Source organism: Centropristis striata, chromosome 2 (assembly GCF_030273125.1).
Source record: "Centropristis striata isolate RG_2023a ecotype Rhode Island chromosome 2, C.striata_1.0, whole genome shotgun sequence".
In the NCBI taxonomy this organism is placed as follows: domain Eukaryota; kingdom Metazoa; phylum Chordata; class Actinopteri; order Perciformes; family Serranidae; genus Centropristis; species Centropristis striata.
The window spans coordinates 27,541,882-27,565,172 of record NC_081518.1 but is presented as its reverse complement, the minus strand read 5'-3'; the positions used below and the strand labels follow the sequence as shown (position 1 = coordinate 27,565,172).

The 23,291-nt window shown below is 38.4% G+C and overlaps 2 protein-coding genes across 2 annotated transcripts in view; both read left to right on the top strand.

The window, feature by feature from the left end:
* LOC131989771 (heterogeneous nuclear ribonucleoprotein C-like) overlaps positions 1 to 18,652 on the top strand; it is a 58,156-nt gene extending 39,504 nt beyond the window's left edge. The window contains exons 3-7 of the mRNA XM_059355103.1: positions 7,926 to 7,976; positions 12,313 to 12,482; positions 14,506 to 14,619; positions 15,770 to 15,927; positions 17,499 to 18,652. Of these exons, the coding sequence (XP_059211086.1) occupies positions 7,926 to 7,976; positions 12,313 to 12,482; positions 14,506 to 14,619; positions 15,770 to 15,927; positions 17,499 to 17,537 (532 nt within the window). The 3' untranslated portion in view covers positions 17,538 to 18,652. The remainder of the gene's footprint in view (positions 1 to 7,925; positions 7,977 to 12,312; positions 12,483 to 14,505; positions 14,620 to 15,769; positions 15,928 to 17,498) is intronic.
* A 2,702-nt stretch (positions 18,653 to 21,354) lies between these two features.
* The window catches only part of trip4 (thyroid hormone receptor interactor 4), a 99,049-nt gene continuing 97,112 nt past the window's right edge, over positions 21,355 to 23,291 (top strand). Inside the window, exon 1 of the mRNA XM_059355945.1 lies at positions 21,355 to 21,572. Within this exon, the coding sequence (XP_059211928.1) occupies positions 21,493 to 21,572 (80 nt within the window). The 5' untranslated portion in view covers positions 21,355 to 21,492. The remainder of the gene's footprint in view (positions 21,573 to 23,291) is intronic.

The following is a 23,291-nucleotide window of genomic DNA, read 5'->3' as shown; positions in this document are numbered from 1 at the left end:
ATCAACTCAATCATGGCTAGTAGTGTGAACAACTCATGTCTTTTGTGGAGAATAACACAGTTATCATGACACAAATCATAAAGAAAAGTTCTCCTCCCGTTCCTCTCCCATCTTATCAACACTTCCTTGACTACTGGCTGCTTTCCTAACTCTCTGAAGGAAGCAAGGGTGAATCTTCTCCTAAAGAAATCCACCCTCGACCCATCCTTAGTGGACAACTACAGACCGGTCTCTCTCCTGCCGTTCCTCTCCAAAACTCTGGAACGGGCTATCTTCAACCAACTATCCTGCTATCTGCATGGCCACAACCTCCTTGACCCTCACCAGTCTGGTTTTAAGAAGGGCCACTCAACAGAGACTGCCCTTCTCGCTGTGACTGAACAGCTTCACAAGGCGAAGGCAGCCTCTCTCTCATCTGTGGTGGTTCTACTGGACCTTTCTGCAGCTTTCGACACTGTGGATCACCAGATCCTCATCTCCACCCTTCACCACCTTGGAGTATCGGGCTCTGCCTTGTCTCTGCTCAAATCCTATTTCAAGGACCGCACCTTTCGTGTAACTTGGAGGGGTTCTGTTTCAGAACCCTGTCCACTCACCACCGGGGTCCCTCAAGGCTCTGTCCTTGCTCCGCTCCTTTTCTCGATATACACCAACTCCCTCGGCTCCCTCATCCACTCACATGGCTTCTCCTACCATAGCTATGCCGACGACACCCAGCTAATCTTCTCATTTCCCCAGTCTGAAACACAGGCAGCAGCACGTATCTCTGCATGTCTGGCCGACATCTCCCAGTGGATGTCCTCGCACCACCTCAAACTCAACCTGGGAAAGACTGAGCTACTCTACCTCCCAGGGAAGGGCTCCCCCACCACTGACCTCCACATCACTGTCCAGAACACAGTGGTTGTCTCCACAGAAACCGCCAAAAACCTTGGCATAACTCTTGACAACCAACTGTCCCGCTCCACAAACATCACGGCCACCACCAGATCTTGCAGATTCTTGCTGCATAACATCAGGAGAATCCGTCCGTTTCTCACCCAGAAGGCAGCTCAGGTCCTGGTCCAGGCACTGGTCATCTCACGCCTGGACTACTGCAACTCCCTCATGGCAGGTCTGCCTGCCAAAGCCATCCGACCTCTACAACTCATCCAGAATGCAGCTGCTCGATTGGTCTTCAATCTTCCCAAATTTTCACACACAACACCCCTCCTCCGCTCCCTCCACTGGCTACCAGTGGCTGCGCGGATACGCTTCAAGACTCTAGCTCTGGCGTACTCTGCTGCTAACGGTTCAGGTCCTACTTACATCCAGGACCTTGTCAAACTCTACACCCCTGCTCGTTCTCTCAGCTCTGCATCAGCCAAACAGCTGGCGACTCCCACCCTGCGTGGGACAACTTCCCTCAGAACCACCTCCAGACTTTTCTCTGTCTTGGCTCCCAAATGGTGGAACGAGCTCCCTACCGACATCAGGACCTCAGACAGCCTGTACATCTTCCGCCGCAGGCTGAAGACCTTCCTCTTCCAACAATACCTCGGTTAAGCCATGGTCACCTAACACATATATATATTTTTTAAAAATTGCTCTTCTTCTTCTTCTTTTCTATTCTTTTCTTCTTTAACATATAGCACTCCTGTAGCGATGACAGTTAGCTCTTAAAGTTATGTACTTACTTGATTCCTGTGGTCTATGTCTAGTACCTTCAGGTTGAATGCACTTATTGTAAGTCGCTTTGGACAAAAGCGTCTGCTAAATGACATGTAATGTAATGTAATGTAAAAAAGTTGGATTTCTCTGAGAAATTGGAATCGAATTGAATTTATGTATACAATACTTTTTCAAATGTCATTACTATTGAAAATATACTTCTACTTGCAACCTCTCCTGAATATTTGTCACGTGACCGTCTCAGCAGAATCAGTCATGGCTTCACAGTGTCGCTGAGGAGCACAATTTAATGTTTTTAACAGGATCTAGTGATTCCAAACAGTTTATTTTTTCAGAAATGCCACAATTTTAAGCTTCGTTTTTGGTTACTGTTGTCTAGCGGTAACTTTCTTAACTTATGATCTGTCCAAGGGGGCGTTCAGATAGTCAAAGATGTGCTCTTCAAATATACTAAGCTGCTGCTTTTAAGCTCAGTTGTACAACTGCAGTTCTAAGTCATGCTGTAACATAGATTTCCTTTACGTCTTTGCAAAACACATCATGAATATAATGTGTTGAAAAAACCTTTTTGTCCGCAGCAATAACCTGTTCACCTTCTCTATAGATGCGGTTAATTACAGACGAGAGCTGAAATTCTGCCGCTTAATCAACTTCAACATTATTTTAACTGTCCAGTCCGATAACAAAACAAAGAACTGTTGGAATTGTTGTGAATTTACTGTAAAAGAAGTGCAGGACAAAAGTCTACAGCAGTGATTATTTATCACCAAAGATGTCACCACAATCGAGAAAACAAGAATCTCACGCAAAATGTCACTTTAATTCATTGTCAGCGAGATATAAATTGCATCTGTCAAGGCTCTAAGCCAATTGAGCTACACCTCTAATAATTCATCTCACACACACACACACACACACCTTCGAGGTTCTCCCATAGATTCAGCTGCAGTGAAACTGATGGTTTTCTGCCTCAGGCGGGTGTTGAGTGTGCATGTTGGAGGAAATCTCTCGGATGCTTTGTTCACAAAAAGCAACTCGTCTTTGGCTAATTCACACACACGCACACACACACACACACACACACACACACACACAGAGGCACGCTGAGGCTGAGATGATTTATAGCCAGCCATGTCTAATGGATTGCTTTGGCACTTTAGAAATTATGAAAAGAAATTAATTAGCCTTTAGTGACCCTGCTGTCCATCTGCCTCTCTCTCTCTCTCTCTCTCTCTCTCTCTCTCTCTTTCTCTCTCCAATTACACACACACAGTTAAAGACACACACACACAGTGACCCAGGCACTTGGCGGCTCACTTTGGATGTAATTACGCTCTAAATGGGTTGTGCTAACCTGTCACAGATTTAGCTTCTTTAAATCTTATGAAAATACCTGTTTGTGTCACATCATTACGGCACCACAGTGACATGTTTAATGACCTGACTATCATTACAAAATTAACAAGGAAATATTTATTATTTTACATTCAGTGGTTAAATAGCAAATAGCAAGCAAAGTAGATGATCTATAAGGTTGATATTTTTATATTGAATTCTTGATTATTCATTCATATCTGTCAAATAGCATAAGTGTCATCATTTAACAAGCCTATCCTCATTAATTAATACATTTCTAAGTATTTATGACATGATATAAAGAGTAAAGTTCGAATTTAAATATTAAAGGAATATTTCACCTTTAAAATGACCATTTTAATATTATTAACTCAACACGTGTAACTTTTTTTCTTGCATGCCTCCACGGTGAACTTACATTAAAAAAACAGGGTAATCCTTAATGAATTGAAGTGAAGGGAATGTCCAGAGGCGTAGCGCGTCTGTGCAAGTGTAAAGCACAAGAGTTCAAAATAGTAAGGTTTCAGCAAAAATGTGTGTGGAAATAGTGAGCATACGACTGGATGAATGAGACTTGTCCTGTCCTCTCCTCTTCGCTCTGTGTAAACAGCCTGCAGTTCTGTCTGATTCTCAGTGAATATTTGTCACTTGACCGTTTGTCTCAGTAGAATCAATCATGGCTTCACAGTGTTGCTGAGGAGCAGAATTTAATGTTTTTAACAGGATCTAGTTATTCCGAATGGGTTTTTTTGGGCAACTTTTTAAATGAGACATGTAGAATAAAGTGATTTTGACAGAAATATCAAACATTTCCACTTCGTTTTGGTTACTTTTACTAACCAAAACTTTCATAACCTATGATCCATATACAGTCATGAAAAAAAAAATAGACACATTTTTTTCTTCAATTTCTTGTTCATTTTCATGCCGGGTACAACTAAAGGTACATTTGTTTGGACAAATATAATGATAACAACGAAAATACAGGCATTAAAATGAACAAGACATTGAAGAAAACAAGGGTGGTCTAATCATTTTTAAGTTTAAGTTCATATACCAATGATAATACCTGTTTTTACAGGTTCTTTCTATGATAAATTGTGTATCTTTGGCGATGTTTTAAAGAAAACATACGTTTCAGTTCCGCCGACTGAGGTTCAGAAGTTATTCACTTGCTTTTCCTACCAACTGCCAACCAACAATCACACATCAACAATTCAAATCAGGGGGGAATTCAGAGGGCAAAGGGTGATGAATATCCTTTAACCCTTCTGTTACTTGCGGGTCAAATTGACCCATTTTAAAGTTGAAAAAAAAAAAGACAATATCATGTAAAACCATTGTATCTTATATGTAGGTCTTTCCAATCTACATAAAAAATGTTTTAACATACATTTTTTTATGAGTGAATTATCCTCATTGAACCATGATCTGTGAGAGGTAAAGAACACAGTTGCACTAAATATCGATTGAAATGGTTCATAATGGAGTTAATCATGAAATATAAACAATATTTATTGGTATGTTTTAGTTTCAAACACTTTTGGATAATTAAACATGCCACCGGTCAAATCGACCCACGAACATTTATGCTGTTCCTGAGAAACGAACATAACAGCAGGGTTAAAATACAAACCAACAAGACGAGATAATTTTTTTTTAAAAGCATTAAAGCTGAAGATTATATAAGTCTTTACAAAAACAAGTGATTTCACTAATGATAATTACTCTGTCTAGCCTACAAACACAACAACAAAGGTATACGAGTGAACGTCAATACGAAAGAAACAGAAAGAGAGCTAACAGCAGCTAAGTTCCCCCACAGTGAGGATTTCAGTGAATAGTTGTTATTTTCTGTTTCTCTTCTGGCTGAATTGACTTGGAGAGCAGAAAGCTCACCTCAGCTGAGGAGTTCCTGTTTCTGTTGTCATTCTGTCTCTCAATGTGTCTTTAACCTGCACAGGATGTACTGTAAAAGGAAAAATACGCTCAAAAAGGCCCTTTTCTCTTCTGTGTCCAGTGCAAGAATCAAGACACAGAATGAGCAGAAACAACATGTAGACATCGTCCATTTCAAACAGGATACCAGAGGCCGGTCTTTAAATTAGATCAAAATTACACTTTGGATTTTTGGCAAGTGTGCAGCTCAGAGAGGAACTGAATTATTTTGTGGTTTTCTGCCTCCTGAGCTCTGAACACCAGCTGCTATGAGACAGAGAAGACTCCGTGAGAGTAATGCTCGAGGAGACGTGATTACTTCAAAATAAGTCCACACTTCAGATCCAGAGACACACAGACACACATGCACATGCACATGTTCTCACAGCCCAGTCTGTGTATATCTGTACTGTACATGTGTGTAATTCTGAATGTGGAGAAATATTCGGTTTAGTCCCCTGCTGTTTATCCTGGCATACAAAAAAGAACATCTCTTCTGACTTCAACCAGGAATCACTGCCTCACTGGGTGACAGATAAGCAGATGGAGAGGCATGTGGGTGTGTTAGTTTCCCAAAATATGTTAAAGTATCCTGAAAAATACCAATGTATTGTTTGGATATGGGCTGTCACTTGGATATGAATGTATGGTTACAAGTCTCAGTATGAAATCTGTTGATGCAAATTACATGATACTGTTGTTTTTTTTCAGTTTTTGTTCAGGTTTGCTCAATTTAAACGCAATATTTTAAATTTAAACTCCTTATCATTCTGCCCCCTTTTATTGAGAATTGGAGGTTGTTGGCAGTGGGTTTTTAGGGGGAGATAGCAGGTCAACAATAAATGCCACATAGAATTGGTGAACATCATCTGAAAGCTGTGACCCTCAAAATTAATTTGAGATCAGCGCTGTGTGCCAAGTTGTTCTGGTCATAATTCTCTAATGAAATGACTTAATTAATCAATTTAATAAACCTATTACTTACTTATTTACTTATTACTTACATTTTTATGCTCAACTATGTCCCTGTTGTTGCAGTAGTTTTGGGGTTGATACCGTTTGTTTTGCTTTGATGGCAGCTTTGCACACTTCTGTTATTCTCTCAGTCAGATTCATGAGGTGTTCACTTGGAATCGTTTTAATTACCAGGTGCACCTCGTCAAAAGTTAGTTTTCTTGCCTTCTTAATGGGTTTGACACCATCAAAGCAAAAGGTTAAAGGCTACTTTGAAGCATCTAAAATATTAAACATATTCTGTTTTATATTTTAGATTCTTCAGTTTGTTTGTTACTTTTTTGTTTACTACATAACTCTATATATGTTTCATCACAGTTTTGATGTCTTCAGTATTAATCTACAATATAGAAGAAACCATTGAATGAGAAAGTGTGTCCAAACTTTTGACTGGTACTGTACGTATGGAGGTTAAGTTACAGGTTAACTTAAACATTTTCATTATTTTCATCTTTTTTCAGAAGGACGTAGCTGGCTCACTTTTAGGAATATACTGAAGATTCATAAGAAACTAGAAGATCTAAGGAATCTATAGGCACCATGGGCGTCACTATAAATTGTGGAAATAACGCTGCAAAGTTAGGCTTTTTTTTATATTTCATTCAAAAAAATTCAGAAAAGTGAAGCTTAAAGTTGAGGAATTACGACTATTCAGTCAAAATTACAGTTTTTGATGATATTTTCATTTAAATTTACACTAAAACACCTGCTCACTGAATTCAACAGATTTCTTTTTGCAGTTTGTTGGTCAGTCTGTGGGTTTGACTCTCAATGTGGAAAAATAAAAAGACTAAAGTGAGATGAATAGACTGAGAATTTTCTCTTTTTTGACAAAACAATTCTTGATTGAATTTAATTTTGTGGACACAAAATGCAGTTAAACAGTTAAATCTCAATATATTGTATCACAAAATGCTTAAAATCACAATAATATTGTATTGGGACTCAAGTATTGGGAAAAAATTGTATCGTTGGGCCTTTGGGGATTGCCAACTCTACTTAAATTACACTGACTCTCGGTTTTATAAGACATACAAAAGGTCTGTGGTTTGTTGTATTTTGCAGGAGCATCATTGCTGCATCCTGGACTTAGTGACACCCAAGACGATTTTGATTGGTTTAAAAAAAATAATAATAATGCAAACAAGCCAGAGCATTTGCCTTCCTATAGGAAAATGATAACACACAGCTCTGCAGCGTTGAGATAGGTCTTGGTATGCAGGAATATCGCTTACCTCTTCAATGCAAACAAACACTTATCTTACAAGCAAAGCTCTTGAATTGAAGTGTGAGACTGACTGAGAGAGAAAGAGAGAGAGTGAGGTCAGTCTGAACAAAGAGAAAGCATGACAGATAAATGAGAGAATGACAAAGATGGATTGAGGGGGTGAGTCAGGGAGAGAGACAAAAAGAGACAGAGGGATTGTGAGAAACATGGAGGGATTATTAGTGACTCTGTGTGCGGATTAGGGAGGAATGCTGAGGTCTGACACACCAGAATGTGATCTCGCTCTGGCTTAGTGTCACTTTTCTGTCCTCCGTTTCCTCCGGTCTGTTCTGCAGGTACACTCCAGCTACCAGCCCGGATAAATTCACGCCTGTCACATCACTCACCTGCCTCACCAAGCTCACACATGGAACTGTGCAGCGAGTGGTGGGCTACAGTTGGCGCACAAGACAATTTCTATAGATTTTCCACCTTGGATGCTGCAGCGAAACAAATCCAATGTCTTTTTCTAGCTGGCTGGAGATCATGAACACTGCATTCTTTCCAGATGAAATGATTGTGCCATATAACTGAGGCGCATTCACACACTGACGCACCAGTCGAGCTTACTGTTTGTTAAGTGAAATGTGTGATCGCTCAGTAAAAGTGCATCATGTCGTTTTGACAAATACTTTACTAACCACCTTCTCCGTCTCTTCCTCCACTCCTCCTCCTGCAGATCTGAGTTCGACTTGGACTATGACAGCTACCACGAGGACTACTATGACAGGTACTGTCAGGACGCCACGCATGGCAGCTCACACACCTTATTGCTTGTCTGTGTGTCACAGGAGGCAAAGGGAAAAGGCTAAAGTGGATTCTTCATCCCTGCTGCCTTCAATAGTCTCCGCTCCTCGTCGCTGTCTGCCACACAGCTGTCAGTCATCCTGACACTGCTTACAGTGTTGACTGTTCGTACTCAGCAGCCAGGAGCTCAACTGTCACACACACACACACACACACACACATGCACACACGCACAAACGCACACACACACACACACACACACACACACACACACACACACACACACACACACACACGCACGCACGCACGCACACACGCACACACGCACACACGCACAAATGCATGCTTTCTGTAAAAACAATAGACAAAAAGAAAATAAATAGAATATAATAGGAGTAGAATGGGCATTGTACTGATCACTGTGGTCATTTGGCTGGTACACAACATAACAACATGTTATTATTGTATTCTATTTTTACTATCTTAATCTGTTTTACTGCTGTAATACCTGAATTTGGTGATCAATAAGTGATTGATTTTCCAAGTGCCCACAAGTATTATGAATATTTGGGGAAAAATGTCTCTGCACATGCTTTACACATTGAATTATTTGGATTTTTACAATCTCTACTGTCCCCTTTTCTCTGGTCTGTGTAAACAGTCTGCAGTTCTAACTGATTTTCAGTGAATATTTGTCAGGTCACCGTTCGTCTCAGCAGAATTTAATGTTTTTAACAGGATCTAGTTATTACAAATGGTTTACTTTTGTCAACGTTTTAAATCTTTAAACGAGACATGTAGAACAAAGGGATTGTAACAGAAATATCACAATTTTAAGCTTGATTTTTTACTTTTCTAACAAATTTTTTTTAACCTATTATCCATTCAAGGACTGTCTGAAAGTTCAAATTCTGACGATAATGCCTGTTTTCAGTGTCTTTCTTTGATTAACAGTGTATTTTTGGCGATATTTTAAAGAAGGCATCCATCTATAATTTGCACTTTCGATCAGCCGCCAGAAAACGTTGACAACAACCACACATTAACGTTATATAAAGCCCCTTAAACACTGAAAATAAGCATTCTGTTTGATTGTGCACTCACTTAGTTTTCAGTGTGTGTTTACCTTTTCCATGTTACTGCAGAATACAAACATGTGCAGTGGACAGTTAAGTGGAGTAGTTAGGTAGATGAGGTAGCTGGTTGGACTGGGCTCCACTCAGAGTGCCTCTGTATTATTGGTCCTCCACTGAAATTGCGCAGGGACCTTCCTACATCCCCCAGGCCTCACTCATAAACACTCCACTCAGCACATCTGAATAAAAGCAGGCAGTCACATAGTGTACACACACACACACACACACACAGAATATACACCTCATTCCAGTTCCTTTCTTGCACATATCAATGCTCTGTTGCGCTGAGTATTAACTGTCATCTTTTCTTTGTTTTTTTTTGTTTTTTTGCATTACGTTTGCCTCGCTCTGCATTTTTCTGCCTTTGCTCAGGGGGGAACACTCACCACTGATTTTCAATTTGTTTTTAACACAGTGCATGATTATTCCCCATGCTGTTGGCTAGGACTGCTGACAGCTGTGTGTGTGTGTGTGTGTGTGTGTGTGTGTGTGTGTCTGGAGAATGGATAGAAGCACATGTGTGCATATTTATGTGCACACACATGTGTTTGCCTCTGGGTGTGAGTGTGTGGGGGGCTGTGTGTGTATGTGTGTGTTTTGTGGAATATCAATATGTGGGAAAGAGAGAAATGAGTGTTTTTGTCCGCTGTCCTCTTGTGGGAACACGATAGAAAAGTGTCTTTCAACACACAGATAACAGCTCGAGCTGACAAAGCTGCTTTCCGTGTGGGGTCTAATCCATAGAGACAAACACTCCCTCTCACACACACTCACACACTTTTCTGTAATCCGCACTCGTCTACAGTCTCTCATTGTCTGCGCTTCCATTCTCTGAGATGACACTTCAAAGCCGGTGTAACAACACATTGTCTATCTGCCCCCACAAACTGCTCTGAAGGACTTTAAACTCCCCATAAGTCTTTGGTCTCTGTGTCTCCCCGCATGGACAATGCTCAAAGCCTCTAATCTCACACACTTATGGTGGCCTAATACACTTCATCCTTATGTGACATTGTGATGCGTGTGTGTCTGTGTGCACTCTGCGAGCACAGAAATCTCAGTATCAAGTGGAGAGGCTTCAGAGAATATAACATAGCAGAAAACAGTGGAGAAAAACTTTTTCAGGAAGTCGCTTTGCGTCTGACTGGCTGCTGAACAGCTCAATCAGTAAATCTACATTACCGTCCGACTCCAAGTCCTTGGAGCTGACAGCTTGCCTCCCTGTTGTTGGCTGGTGACATACAGCAGGAGAGCGATTCACTCTTGTGGCTGAGCACTGCAGAAACCATTTAGGCTCTGCTCAGACTGTCCTCGATCCAGATAGAACCAGATTGTGACTATATTGAGTTGATCAGATTTTGTTATCTGCTCCTCTGAAAAATTCAGTTCCCTCATAAAAAAGGCTTAGAATTAATGTTCAAAGGTATTGATAGATATTTTTGTTCTTTCTTGCGAGCAAGACAGTAACATTAGTCACTACAAGGTTTTTTTTGTGCGTGGTTGCAGGCTGTCTAGAGATGTTATATATTGTGCTTACAGGAAGCTGTTCATTTCATCATTTTTTGTTGAGTTTCAGAAACCACTGTCTCTGGCTACGGTAGCTAGGAAGCTCATCGTCTCTGAAAATGTCTCTGCAAATTTAAGCAAAAAGTAAAATGCATTGTTTTTTGATTAGCACTTCACAGAAAAGATGGTTGTGTGCAGTTTGTATTTTCTCACAGTCCAAAGACATGCAGCTGAAGTTTAACTGGTGACTCTAAATTGCCCGTTGGAGTGAATGAGAGCGTGAATGGCCCTGTGATAGTGTGGTGACCTGTCCAGGGTGCAGTATTTCCTAAACCTTTCTCAACATTTTTATCTTTTCATGATGGGAAGCCACATTATACAAAGTATTTGCATACTTTAACCCTTTGGAGGTTTGGCCTTTTTTGGCTGTTTTTGAAAACATTTTATTCTTAAAATGTTTACCATGCCATGTGGGAATCTTTTTTTCTCCAACACAATCTCACCTATATGACCTGATCATTATTTTTATTATATTTTAAACCAAAAAAAAAAAAAAAGAAATCTGATTTTCAAAATGATGCTTTTTTATTATTATTTCAAAACACAATCATGCGTAATGATTAATATTGTTTAAATGTGAACACAGGCTGCAAATATAACATTAAAGAGGATTACATCTTGTTACTTTGTTGTTGTTTTTATTTTATTCTATGTGTGATTAGAAAGGTCTTCATAGGTTTAGTTTGGTGAACATGGCAAAATTATTGGCTTTACCTTTAAATATCTGCAATGCTACAGTTAAATAGAATACTAGTTAAAAGATTCATAGATCTTATAGGCCTCGCTTCCTGCAGCTTTGCTCTTTGGTGATTGGCTGGTTTGAGCTTGTTGCTGTGTCTCACCTGGTCTTCGTGTCCTGCAGTGTTGAGGTCAAATATGAGGTCAAATCACTTTTTGCTTCAGTCACAACATGGCCTCTAATTCTATTGAAACACACACACAAGCACGCATGCACAAACACACACTGTGGTGTCTGTAAGCACATAGAGTTTGACTGTGATACACCCCCTGTCACCAGCACTACTAGCCTGGCGGATAGCTATTGATTGGCCCTGACAGAACCAATTACATTCAGTGACAGATAGAGACATGGAGCTGTCCACAGGGAGGAGGCAACTCCAGCGCAACAGACAGAAACAGAGATAGAAAGAAAAAACAAAGGAACATGGAATATAAATATCCATATTTATCTATGAGATACTTGAACAGATGCTTTTCTTCAGTGTAATGTCTTTGCTGTAATAATATTTTTCCATTGTTTGAGCCATTGTTTTGTTTGAAATGTTTAACATAACAACATAACATAAGTGCCAATTTTTAATACTGATGCCAGAACAATACTTTTCTCAATGCCTTATTTTAAAAAATATAAACATGTTTTTCTATAATACCATTTCTTTTTCATTTAAATTGAGCCAAAGTTCCCAAAGTGCTGCCTAAACCAAAGCAGCTACACCATAATTACATGCAGTCTTAAATTGGCAAAATTTTGATTTAAATCACAAAATCCTCATGCACATTTCAACCTGATTTCCGACACTTGGATTGCATAAAATCACAGCACACTGCATAGTTAAAGTCAAGTCGTTTTATAACTGTATTTACTGAAATTTCCAGGGTGTATGACTACCAGCGTGTGCCGGCGTCCCTGTCTCCTCTGCCCCTGGGACCCAGTCTGGCCAAGCGATCTCGTTCCTCCTCCTACTCCTCTGGGCACAGACGCAGTCGAGACAGAACCCACTCCAAAAGCTCCAGAGCCCACTCCACTAGTTCAACCACAGCCAAGTGTGAGTAATATGAATGGACTAAGCCTCAAGAAAATTTCGCATTAGATGCTGCAGATTCTTACGGTTTTCTAGAGCTCATGTAAGGGGAATGGCTCTCTGTATGAAAAATGTAATGATAAATATAAAGCTCAGATCAATATATCTTTTGTATTTAGTAGCGACAGAATATGCCATGTGTAGTTTTTTGAAGCCACAGCAGCAAACCTTTCTGGGTACTGAATTTCAAACATTTATCTTTAACCTTGTTTTCTGTGATTTTACTTAGATGAAAGAAAAGGTTCAGTAAATGATCCATATGACACCCAAACCTTAGACTGACTAACAAATCAAAAACGTAAATACATTTTCGTACATGCTGCCCGAATAGTTTATAATATCACAGATAATGCTAACATTTACTGGTTTATTTCGCATGCACTCACAGTTTAATAATAATTACATTACAGTGATAGTTTGATATTTTGAGAGAGATGCTAATTTGCTTTATTGCAAATGGTTAGATCTATATTTCTCATATGTGTATTTTACTGTAAATGTGAAGCTACAGTCAACAGTCAGCTTTGGAAAAACAGATAGCCTTGCTTTGTCAAAAGGTGAAAAGAAATCCACCTACAAGCTCCTCTAAAGCTCACCAATTAATACATTATAACTTGTAAACTACATTTGATGGTAACCTTATTTATTCTGCAGTGGGGATATTAAATTACAAAGACATAAAATGATGAATTAAGAAATGATATACATACATAATAACACATTTTTTACATAAAATACTTTGGTTGCTGTTGAACATTGTTATTAATATTGCACATAGGGTTTTTCCTGAGGGTATTTTGTATAGCACATTATTTGCGCATTAAGTAAAAAGTAGCTACATTTCTCATTGACTTCTATGTACTTAGACTGCCCCCTGCTGGCCATAAGACAGAATGCAGGTTTGAGGTACTATTGCAATAGCTCTACTTATCAGACCCAGTGGTTGCCACTTGGATTTTAAGCTTATGGGGTTTTCTGTTATTATTTCGCAGTGTCTTTCTGAAGTTCTGCTAGTTTCCTGGTAATGAACCACTTGTACAATGTATTTTTTATCTGTTTTAACACAGCACGTCAGTTTACTTCCTGTCCAGTCCAGTAACGTTATTTTCACCTCCGGTGATTACATTTCAGCTTTTTATCCCTAAGTTAGTTCATTCACTTTTCCCTGTTGGTTTTGTACATACATACATATATTTACAGTTTGTTTAGTACAACATGTATGTGTTTACCGTTTTTTAGTCACCTTTGTGTCTTAAAATACTGAAGATAGCCAGTCAGCCTAGCTGGCTACTAAAATGAAGAAAAGCACCGTTATGAGGAGTGTGTGTTCAGCCTCCTTTCTAGCTGATGCTTTTCTTTAAATTTTAATAGCAAGCTAGGCTAGCTAATGGGCTATCTTCAGTACTTCAAGACACTGAGGTGACTATAAAAATTATTTTAAAAAACGCATTAACAGTAAATACTATCATTTCAAAGCTAACTGTGAGAAGTGAAGTAACTAATTTAAGGATAAAAAGCTGTAATGTGATCACTGGAGGCTAAGATGAAGTTACTGGAAGTGAACTGATGTGCCATTCATAAAAACGGTCACGACAAGACCACAAAAGCAACTGCGGCCAGTTTACAGTCCTTGTTTTACACTTCGGTTTTTGTACTGATGTACTGATTAAACAAACAGGACATAATGTGATTCTCAGTTAACTTTAGTTGTGCTGATTGGTGGATTTTGTTATCTTTGGACAGAGCCACACCAGTTTCATGTTTTTATGCTAAGCTAAGCTAAGCTGACCACCTGCTGGATGTAGCTTCGTATTTACTATACAAACACGAGAGTAGTTTCACTCTTCTCATCTAACTCTGCAAGAAAGCAACTTAGTGCATTTCCCAAAATGTCTTAAACTGTCCCTTTAGAGCTCTCCACAAAGAGATTTCCAGGTTGTGTCATTTCCTAACGTCCTTAACGTTCTCGCTCTCTTCATCCCTGCAGTGGACATGGAGGAGTTGCAGGTGATTAAAAAGGAGCTGACTCTGATAAAGACACAGATCGATGGGCTGCTTGACAGTCTTGACAGGATGGACACACAGAGGAATGACCACAAAGGTGAGACACTCATTCACAAAGACAGTGGAGGCAGGTAGGTGCGAGATCGAATGATAGATAATCTATCCGCACATCAAAAACATTTTAAGGCAGTCTCTGGCGATATGCCACCTTCAGATTTCTGCTTGATTAGCTCCACCAGTCACAACCTCAATCAAAATGATTCAGGATCTGTGCCGCAGGGGAAACTGGGGGATGGGAATATACTGCACCACTGGAGCCACTCCTGTTTTACCTGACAAATCAATTATTTCTCTCCAGTCAGGAATTTTTAAAAAGTTGAATCAAGGCCGATATGCGAGGGTGTCTGGATTTATGGCTGCAAGCAAATTATGGAACATGCTGAACAAACAGTGTGGTTGAAGGAATTGACTGATGAAGCTTCAGAAAACAGACAAATATCAAGGGCCAACAACAGCAGCAGCTCATTCAGCGTGCATGGAGGGAAGAGCTGCTGCTGCCCTCATGTGGACACTTGGACACAGTACAGTTACTGTGCCTGTAGGGAAGACACAGGACAAGGCTTTATTATATTTCCTAAGGAATTTGTTTTACTGAAATCTTAATTAAACTGGTAATAAACTGCCACACAGTTTACGCCCTTCGTCTGGTGCAGTCCGCCCTCCTCGGAGCACAATAACCTCACTAGCTGCTACACTAAACAAACTTTAACCTTGAAACTAGAAGCCATTATCATAACATCAAGCTGAATATACAAATACAGTGCACTAAAAAGAGAAAGTGTCCTGTGGCTATTGCAAATGCAGGTGCACACCTTCAGGAAAGAGAGTGTGTGTGTGTGTGTGTGTGTGTGTGTGTGTGTGTTCCATCTAGTTTGAATGACCTTGGGCGATTGATAGCTCTCATCTTCATATTAATTTATCTCCAGCTCGACTTGATTCCCCTGTCCCTCACTATCTAGCTCTGCTGTCTCTCGCTTCCCCCTCCCTATCTCCTCATCTGTCCTTCATCCTGTCACTCCCACTCTCTCTTTCTGCCTGTCATCTAGCACAAAGTCAGTGGGATGTGCACAGATGTTTTTTGTCTTTTTGACCCACAGAAAACATGAATTTTCTTCACTTTCTAAAAACAGAACCTAAAGGTCTACACCTAAACGCCATGCATGCACATGTTTACTCCTGTGTTGCAGGGTCTCCCCTGAGAGAGGACAGTCCAGCTGGCTCACCGTACGCTCTGTCTGCCAGCAGCCCCGAGCACTCCCTGTCCTCCCTCTCTCCACCCAGCTCCCGCCATCAAATCCACAGGGAGAAAGCTGACCTGAGGGAACCCGATGACGACCACCACACGGTAAATGCACCTGAAGTCTGTGTGCGTTTGTTCAGGAATTAATAAAAAGTGCATCAGCATCATTGATTTCATTGTCCTCACCACATGATGCTAGATCTGGTAAATTATTGAGATTCATAACATAACAGTCAAAATGGTGCTTCAACTTTTGTTCATTTGTTTAAAAGGGATGAGTCCCACCTCCAAAATATTTAAATTACATATTTTCCCCCATACTTGCAGAGCTATTCACCACTCTAAATTGTTTTGGTGCAAGCTGCAGAGTGTTCTGTCTTCCCTCTCTGTAATATAATGGAACTAGAAGATGGTTGGTTGGTGGTGCTCAAAGCGCCAAAATAAAACTAAAAACATTTGAGCAGTTTCATGGAGGAACTATTCTCTATCTAGTATAGTTCCTACATGAAACTGCTCAGAACAAGATATGTGAATCATCTTGAGTAACTGGCTGTGGTGGAATGTAACTAACTACATTTACTCAAGTACTATACTTAAGTAGAATTTTGAGTATTACTTGAGTATTTCCATTTTATGTAACTTTATACTTCTACTCCACTACATTTTAAGGATAAATATTGCACTTTTTACTCCACTACATTTAGCTGACAGCTTTAGTTACTTTCAGATGAAAGATTTAAAAAAACATGACCAATTTAAAGTGATTAGACTTTTTTTTTTTTTTTCTCATAACAGTCTATAAAGTAATTACAATTAGCCCTGTATTTACATAATTGAAATGCTCCTTATATAAATGCATCAATAATGATAGTCCAGGAATATATTTGGAATATATAAAACAATCTGAGTGGGTCCATTCTGCAGAAAGAGTACTTTTACTTTTGACACTTTAAGTACATTTTGATGCTAATACTTTTGTACTTTTACTTCAGTACGTTTTGAATGCAGGACTTTTACTTGAAGTGGAGTCATTTCACAATTTAGTATTAGTACTTTTACTTAAGTAAGTGATCTGAATACTTTTTCCCCCACTGGTAACCGGGTAGTGATTTTTGGAAAACATTGTTGTTGAGTTTTTCAAATGTAATTTTTTTTTAGCACTTTGCTATGTAATTTGGTCTAGTTTTATTATATTCGAGAGAAGGCAGACATCTCATTGGCTGATAACTCCAACACATGGCAACTCACACCAAAAAAAATGTAGATATATCAAAAGTACTAAAAGCAAGAGCAAGAGGAAATATGTATTTTTTTAATTGTCTGAAGCGGTTTATCCACCAAGGCTAAATGTGTGAATAAAAATAAATTAGAACAAAATAAACAGCAAAACTCAGTGTCCCAAAGAAATTGAAAAACCTCCAGAGAGCAGATTACAATTTTAAATTATCTACAATTAGGTTAGAAAAAGAAAAATAGCTTTGGCATGAAAATAACAGCAAAAAGATAAGTCTCGGTCCTGTGAGGTGAGTGGCCATCAAACAACTACTGAGTCTCCACCACCGTGAAATCAATTTATACTCGCCCCATTCCATTTTCTTTAGTCATTGTGACAATGAAATGTCTTTTTGTTTTGTCTCTTACTGTCCCATCTTCGTCTGTCTGTCTGTCCGTCACAGATGAGCAACCACAGCTCCGACCCCGAGGAGGAAATATGAGGGAGAAACACGAGAAGACGTGGATGAAGTGCCAAACACGGAGGAAGAGAACGACAACCGCCAAGCCGACACTCACACCAGAGGCTCGACTCCCCTCCCACAGGGTGTACATATCAGACAACACAACACATTTAATTGTATCACGCAGCAGCTTGGTTTCTGTGACTTTTAAGTAAAACACTGACACAGGTGAGAAGAATTTGGTTTGTCAGACTGAAAGAGAAAGAGAGTAATTATAAAAGAAGCTGTGTTGAATTTAAGTTTTTATAATCCGACCTAAGCAGCTATTCCTTTTGACTTGTCTGCACGGACGTCAGTATTTCAGTATTAATTCAAATATTGCAGTTTTAATCCAAATGAGACAATGGGGCTCTCTGATTAAAACCTTAAGTAAGCAGCTTACCAATTTATCTTGTCTACATTAAAAGCCTTCTTCTGAAACAGGAAGCACAAGCCGGTATCAGACTGAACTCTACTAGAAGTAATAACGTTTTTTCCAAGAACAAAATTATTACATTCTTAGTCAATGTACAAAAAAAACATAGAACCAGGAATATTCATGGAGCGTGTATGGTTATAAACCATGAAAACAGCTTGGTGAAATATCATAATTTTCAGAATAACGGTAAAACTGGAATAGTAACTTTAAAAAAAGTATTTTAACTTGTGAAATCAAATTTCTTAAATTTGATATTTTACGAAGACTTTTTGTTGGCACTCAACTCACCATTTCTATTTATTCAATATTTCTAATATATCTGAATTTAGCTAGTCAAAGTAAATTACAGGAGTCTATGAGTGAAACTGATCTTTAAGGAGAGAAACAGGTTCCGGATGCTATATAAATATCTTTCTCTATTTTAAATGTATTTTAAGGACATTGCAACTCTCTTCCCCCATGTTTTTGGCACTTGTAAGACATGCAGAGGCCCAGGTCAGTGTGTAATATTGTGTATTATTGTAAACTTTACTGTAATTGTTGAACTGTCTGATTTTAATCTTGCTTTAGGACTTCTCATGTGTTTTTTTTAAAGAAAAAAAAAAGATGTTATTCCTATGGTGTTACATGTTTTTGTTTGCATTCTTAAGATAAGCCAAGTGGAAATACTCATTGTCACAGTAGTAAAAGTATTTTCATATTGAGTATAAATACAGTACATGTGAGTGTGTTTTTATTCTGGGAGACCACAACATAGAAATAATGTGAAGTATCAATATTATTATCTTGGTGAAAGTGTTGCTTCAAAACTGGACCACTTACAGTTTGAAGCAAATCAGACCTGTATGAATCCTGCAATCATTTATGCAATACTATATTCCATACAGTACAGAGAAAAGCTGATGAGGGTAAATATCAATTTGACTTGCTGGGAGCTTGGATTATGTGATCACAGTTCTCTATGAACCCACATCTCTTTTCTTCAGTGCAAAGATGATTTGACAAAGTTCAGTCTGACCCTCAGGTGAACCTGTGCACAGAATTATTCATACTGTTTGTGTTCTCTTGAGAGCTGCTGTGTGCCAAGTCAACTATCTGAAACCTTTAGAAGAAAACAAAATTTATCATGGAAAGAAACTGAAAAAAGGCATTATAGTGAAAATTTGAACTCTCCGATTTCCGATCTCATTTAAAACACTGCCAATCATAAACCGTCAATAACTAGATCCTGTTAAAAACATTAAATTCTGCACCTCAGTGACACTGTGAAGCCATGATTGATTCTGTTGAGAAGAACGGTCACGTGACAAATATTCACTGAAAATCAGACAGAACTACAGGCTGTTTACACAGAGCAGAGAGGAGAGGACAGGAGAAGTGGTAAAAATGCAAATAGTTCAATATGTATAGCTTGTGGAGAATTGTTTTCTAATATTCATGACACTTATGGGCACCTAGAAAGCTGTTGAATATATAAATCCCATTTTATTCCATTATTGTGATAGAGCTGCAGGAGTTATATATTGCAGTGAAATAAAAAGCTCAGTGCGTAAAATGTAAAAAGGGGGAAAAAAACACCCTGAAACATCTTGGAGTTGTTCTACACTGCCTGGACCAAACTCCGGTGACAACAACATGGCAATAAGGTCAAAACACAACCACAGATATTCTATATTTTCAGTTCCTTTTAAAATATTGTAGAACATTCTACCAATCTGTTACTCGCATCAACAGCACATCCTGCTGACTCACTACACTGAAACAAAATCAGCCATGTTTCACAAAAAACAAATCCACCTGCAGCCTCTCCACCACCAGCTGTTTCTCTATAAAAGTGAAGAAGAGACAGATTGACAGAGTTAACAACTGAAATACTGAGGCTACAGGGAAACATGGTCACACCAATAACTACTGGTTGTTTTAATGTTGTTAGCATCAAATCCAGGCAGGTTCTTATTTGAGAATTAAAGCATTAAATCATTCTGCCTCCTTTTTACAGAGAATTGGGGGTTGTGGGCAGTGGATTTTTAGGGGGAGATAGCAGGTCAACAAAAATGCCACATAGAAGTGGAGTACATCATCTGAAAGCTGGGAACATGAAGATTAATTTGAGATGCAGCTCATAAATGTTCATAAATCTATAATGAAAATGACTTAATCAATTTAGTAAATTTATTAAAGTGTTTAAGGATTCAGAACACTAATGTATGTCTTTCTGGAGTTTCTCAGTAGATGCCGGAATTTTTAGGTTTGATACCATTTGTTACAAACATTTGGTGCTGAATTAGGCACTTTATTTTAATTCAAGGATGGATAAAAAATGGTAAAAACAAAAAAGAAAACCTTCAGAATATTACATCAATACACCAAGAGCTTTGGAACAACATTCATATCAGGTTATGTTACTGAATATAACACTTGCTGACTTACCTATTTATTTACTTGTTAAACAGACTTTTGTCCACACGCGGCTTCAAATGAGAGTCACTCAAATATGTTATTCCTGGGGTCCCAAATCCAAAAGCTACTGAGTTAAAACTCAAATCACTTTATTCTACATATCTTATTTTAAAAAGTGCCAAAAATGAACCCTTTGTGCTCCTCAGTGACACTGTGAGGCCATGATTGATTCTGAGATGAGCAGTCACGTGACAAATATTCACTGAAAATCAGACAGAACTGCAGGCTGTTTACACAGAGCAGAGAGGAGAGTACACCATGTCCACCCAATATTCATGACACCTATGGGCACTTTAAAGGTGTTGTAAATATAAATCACATTTTATTCCAATTTTATTATTTTTATGATTGATATCATTATAACTGTGTTATTCTGCACAGAAGACATTTTTGTAGACATTCTGAGTTATTCACTCTTTTAGCCATGATTGTGCTGATTCTATAGAGCTGCAGGACTTATTGCAGTGAAATAGAAGGCCACAGTGAGTAAAATGTAAAAAGAGAAATAAAGTAATTCTGAATTCAACCTCAACAGTGCTCTCACGATTTATTATACCAATCCCGACTTCTAGAGTAGAAAAAAACGCCTCTTTATGGGGGAATAATTTAGTACTAATACTAGTATAAATATATGTACAGTTTCATCTAAATACATCTCTATTTCACTGCGTAACAAAACTGCCACCTAGTGACTGAACTTCACAGCTACACCTATGTATACACCTACACTGATAAAAATGGGTTCAAGTTTCTTCAACAGTTAAATCTAACTGGAAATAGAAATTGAGAAATAATTTTCGATCCCTGGCAAAAATAACGGCTCAGTGTGTTTGGTTTATTGGCCGCTAATAACTGTTATTCGTCGGGAGGAACCTTATTCCACAGCATTGGGTTGTTTCCGGATGAGATTCTCTGCTGCCACGCATTCATTTTCTATGTGTGCGCCTTTGTTATGTCGCCGACTGGAAACACACTCATTCAGTTTTGGTTTGACACGCCGCAGATACATTTGGTTTGAGCTTTGTAGCTAAGTGTGATTTTCTTTTAGTTGTTAAAATGTCGGAGGCTCTGTTGGAGTGGTGTGTGGACCAGTTACACCACAAGTTCGGGTTGGAGGCGTGTGAAGACATCGTTCAGTGAGTAACGTTAACGGCATAAATCTGACTGTAAAAGTGCTGACAGACCAACAAGCTAACATCTGAGAGTACGAGATAATAAAAACAGCTTTGTGTGAAGTAACCTACCGTGTTTAAGTATTCTAGTGTGATTAAATCTACTGTATAGTCGTACATTAAAGTTATGTGTCTGTATTTGATGTCCTGTCTGCTGTTGATGCAGCTAAATAAGTTTGGCCTTACAGCTGTTACAGCAGCAGGTAGACAGTTTGACAGGTGAGTTATTATGGATATTTATTATCTAACCCAGGGATGGGCAATTTATATGCTGGAGCGGGCCACCGTTTTTCATGGACACTACCACAGGGCCACGTATAGAACCGTGCACTTAACCAGATATGGTGAAACTGCAATTTTAAACATGTTTACAGTGCAGTAACTTAACATATTTCATGGCATGCTCAAATGCATGTATAACAGTATAAATAGGAACACAAAAGGTTTGAAGCAAATAAAAAATAACCATTTACTGCGATTTCTTTCTTTTTTCAGTGCAAGAACAGCAGACCAACATTAATTGCAAGAAGTAATTTTGTGCATTTTTACTCTGCACGTTTAAGATTTCATGCTCAAATGCATGTAGTTGTACTGAGGGCCACTTCAAGTGAGGGTGAGGGCCGTATGTGGCCCCTGGGCCTCCAGTTGCCCATCCCTGATCTAACCGGTGCTTTGTTTCGCTCATTCAGACTCTATTTAATCTATTCGATCACGTTTTTTCTGGTTAACTATCTTCACCCTTTATGTGACGCAGATGATCAGAAATTTTATATTTGACGTTAGTAATGATTTATAAGGCTAAGATGTTAGATTTTCGGGGTGAACTTGCTCCTGTCAAGGCATAATTTGTAGATAAAAATAATTTGGAGTAATAATATATAAACAGAGAAAGGCAGAATTTAAAATCCTCCATAAATACATTTGGATAAGATAAGACTTTATTTTAATCCGCAGTGGGGAAATTCAGTCGTCAAGACAGCTCGAGAGGGAGAATAAAAAAATAAAAGAAAAAAAGACATATTAACACATAATAAACAGACATTATATTACATGGCTGGTATTGGACGGTTGTTTATATTCTAGATTGATATTAATATTGCTCATATGTTTTTTTGTTTTTGTTTTCTTTCCTGAAAGTTTTTCAAGAAAAATAGATTGTAACATGTTCAATAGATTTAAATTTGAAATGATTTACAATTACATTTTCTAGAAACAGCACACACCTCACTGTTCATACATATATATATATATATATATATATATATATATATATATATATATATAGATAGATAGATAGATAGATAGATAGATAGATCTACTGCAGTAAGCAGGATTCCTTATCATAGGAAAATAATAATTAAAAAAAAAGTAATGTGGACATTATTGGCACTGTTTAAACCACTGGTGGTTTTTAAGTATAGCTGAAAAAGAGAGTATACCTGTATAAATAGTTTATGATCAATACACAAAATAATTTTCTAATTGCATTACTGAAATATTGAGGACAATAATGATACTCTGAAAACACAGACCCCCCCCCCTCCAAAAAAACCCAACAACAACCCACAATTAACTATTTATCATAGATTTGAATAGAAGAAGGCCTTTATTTTCATTGTATATACATTGTATATAAAATATACAACAAAATCATGAGTGCTGCTTCTTATTTGGAACCTTTAA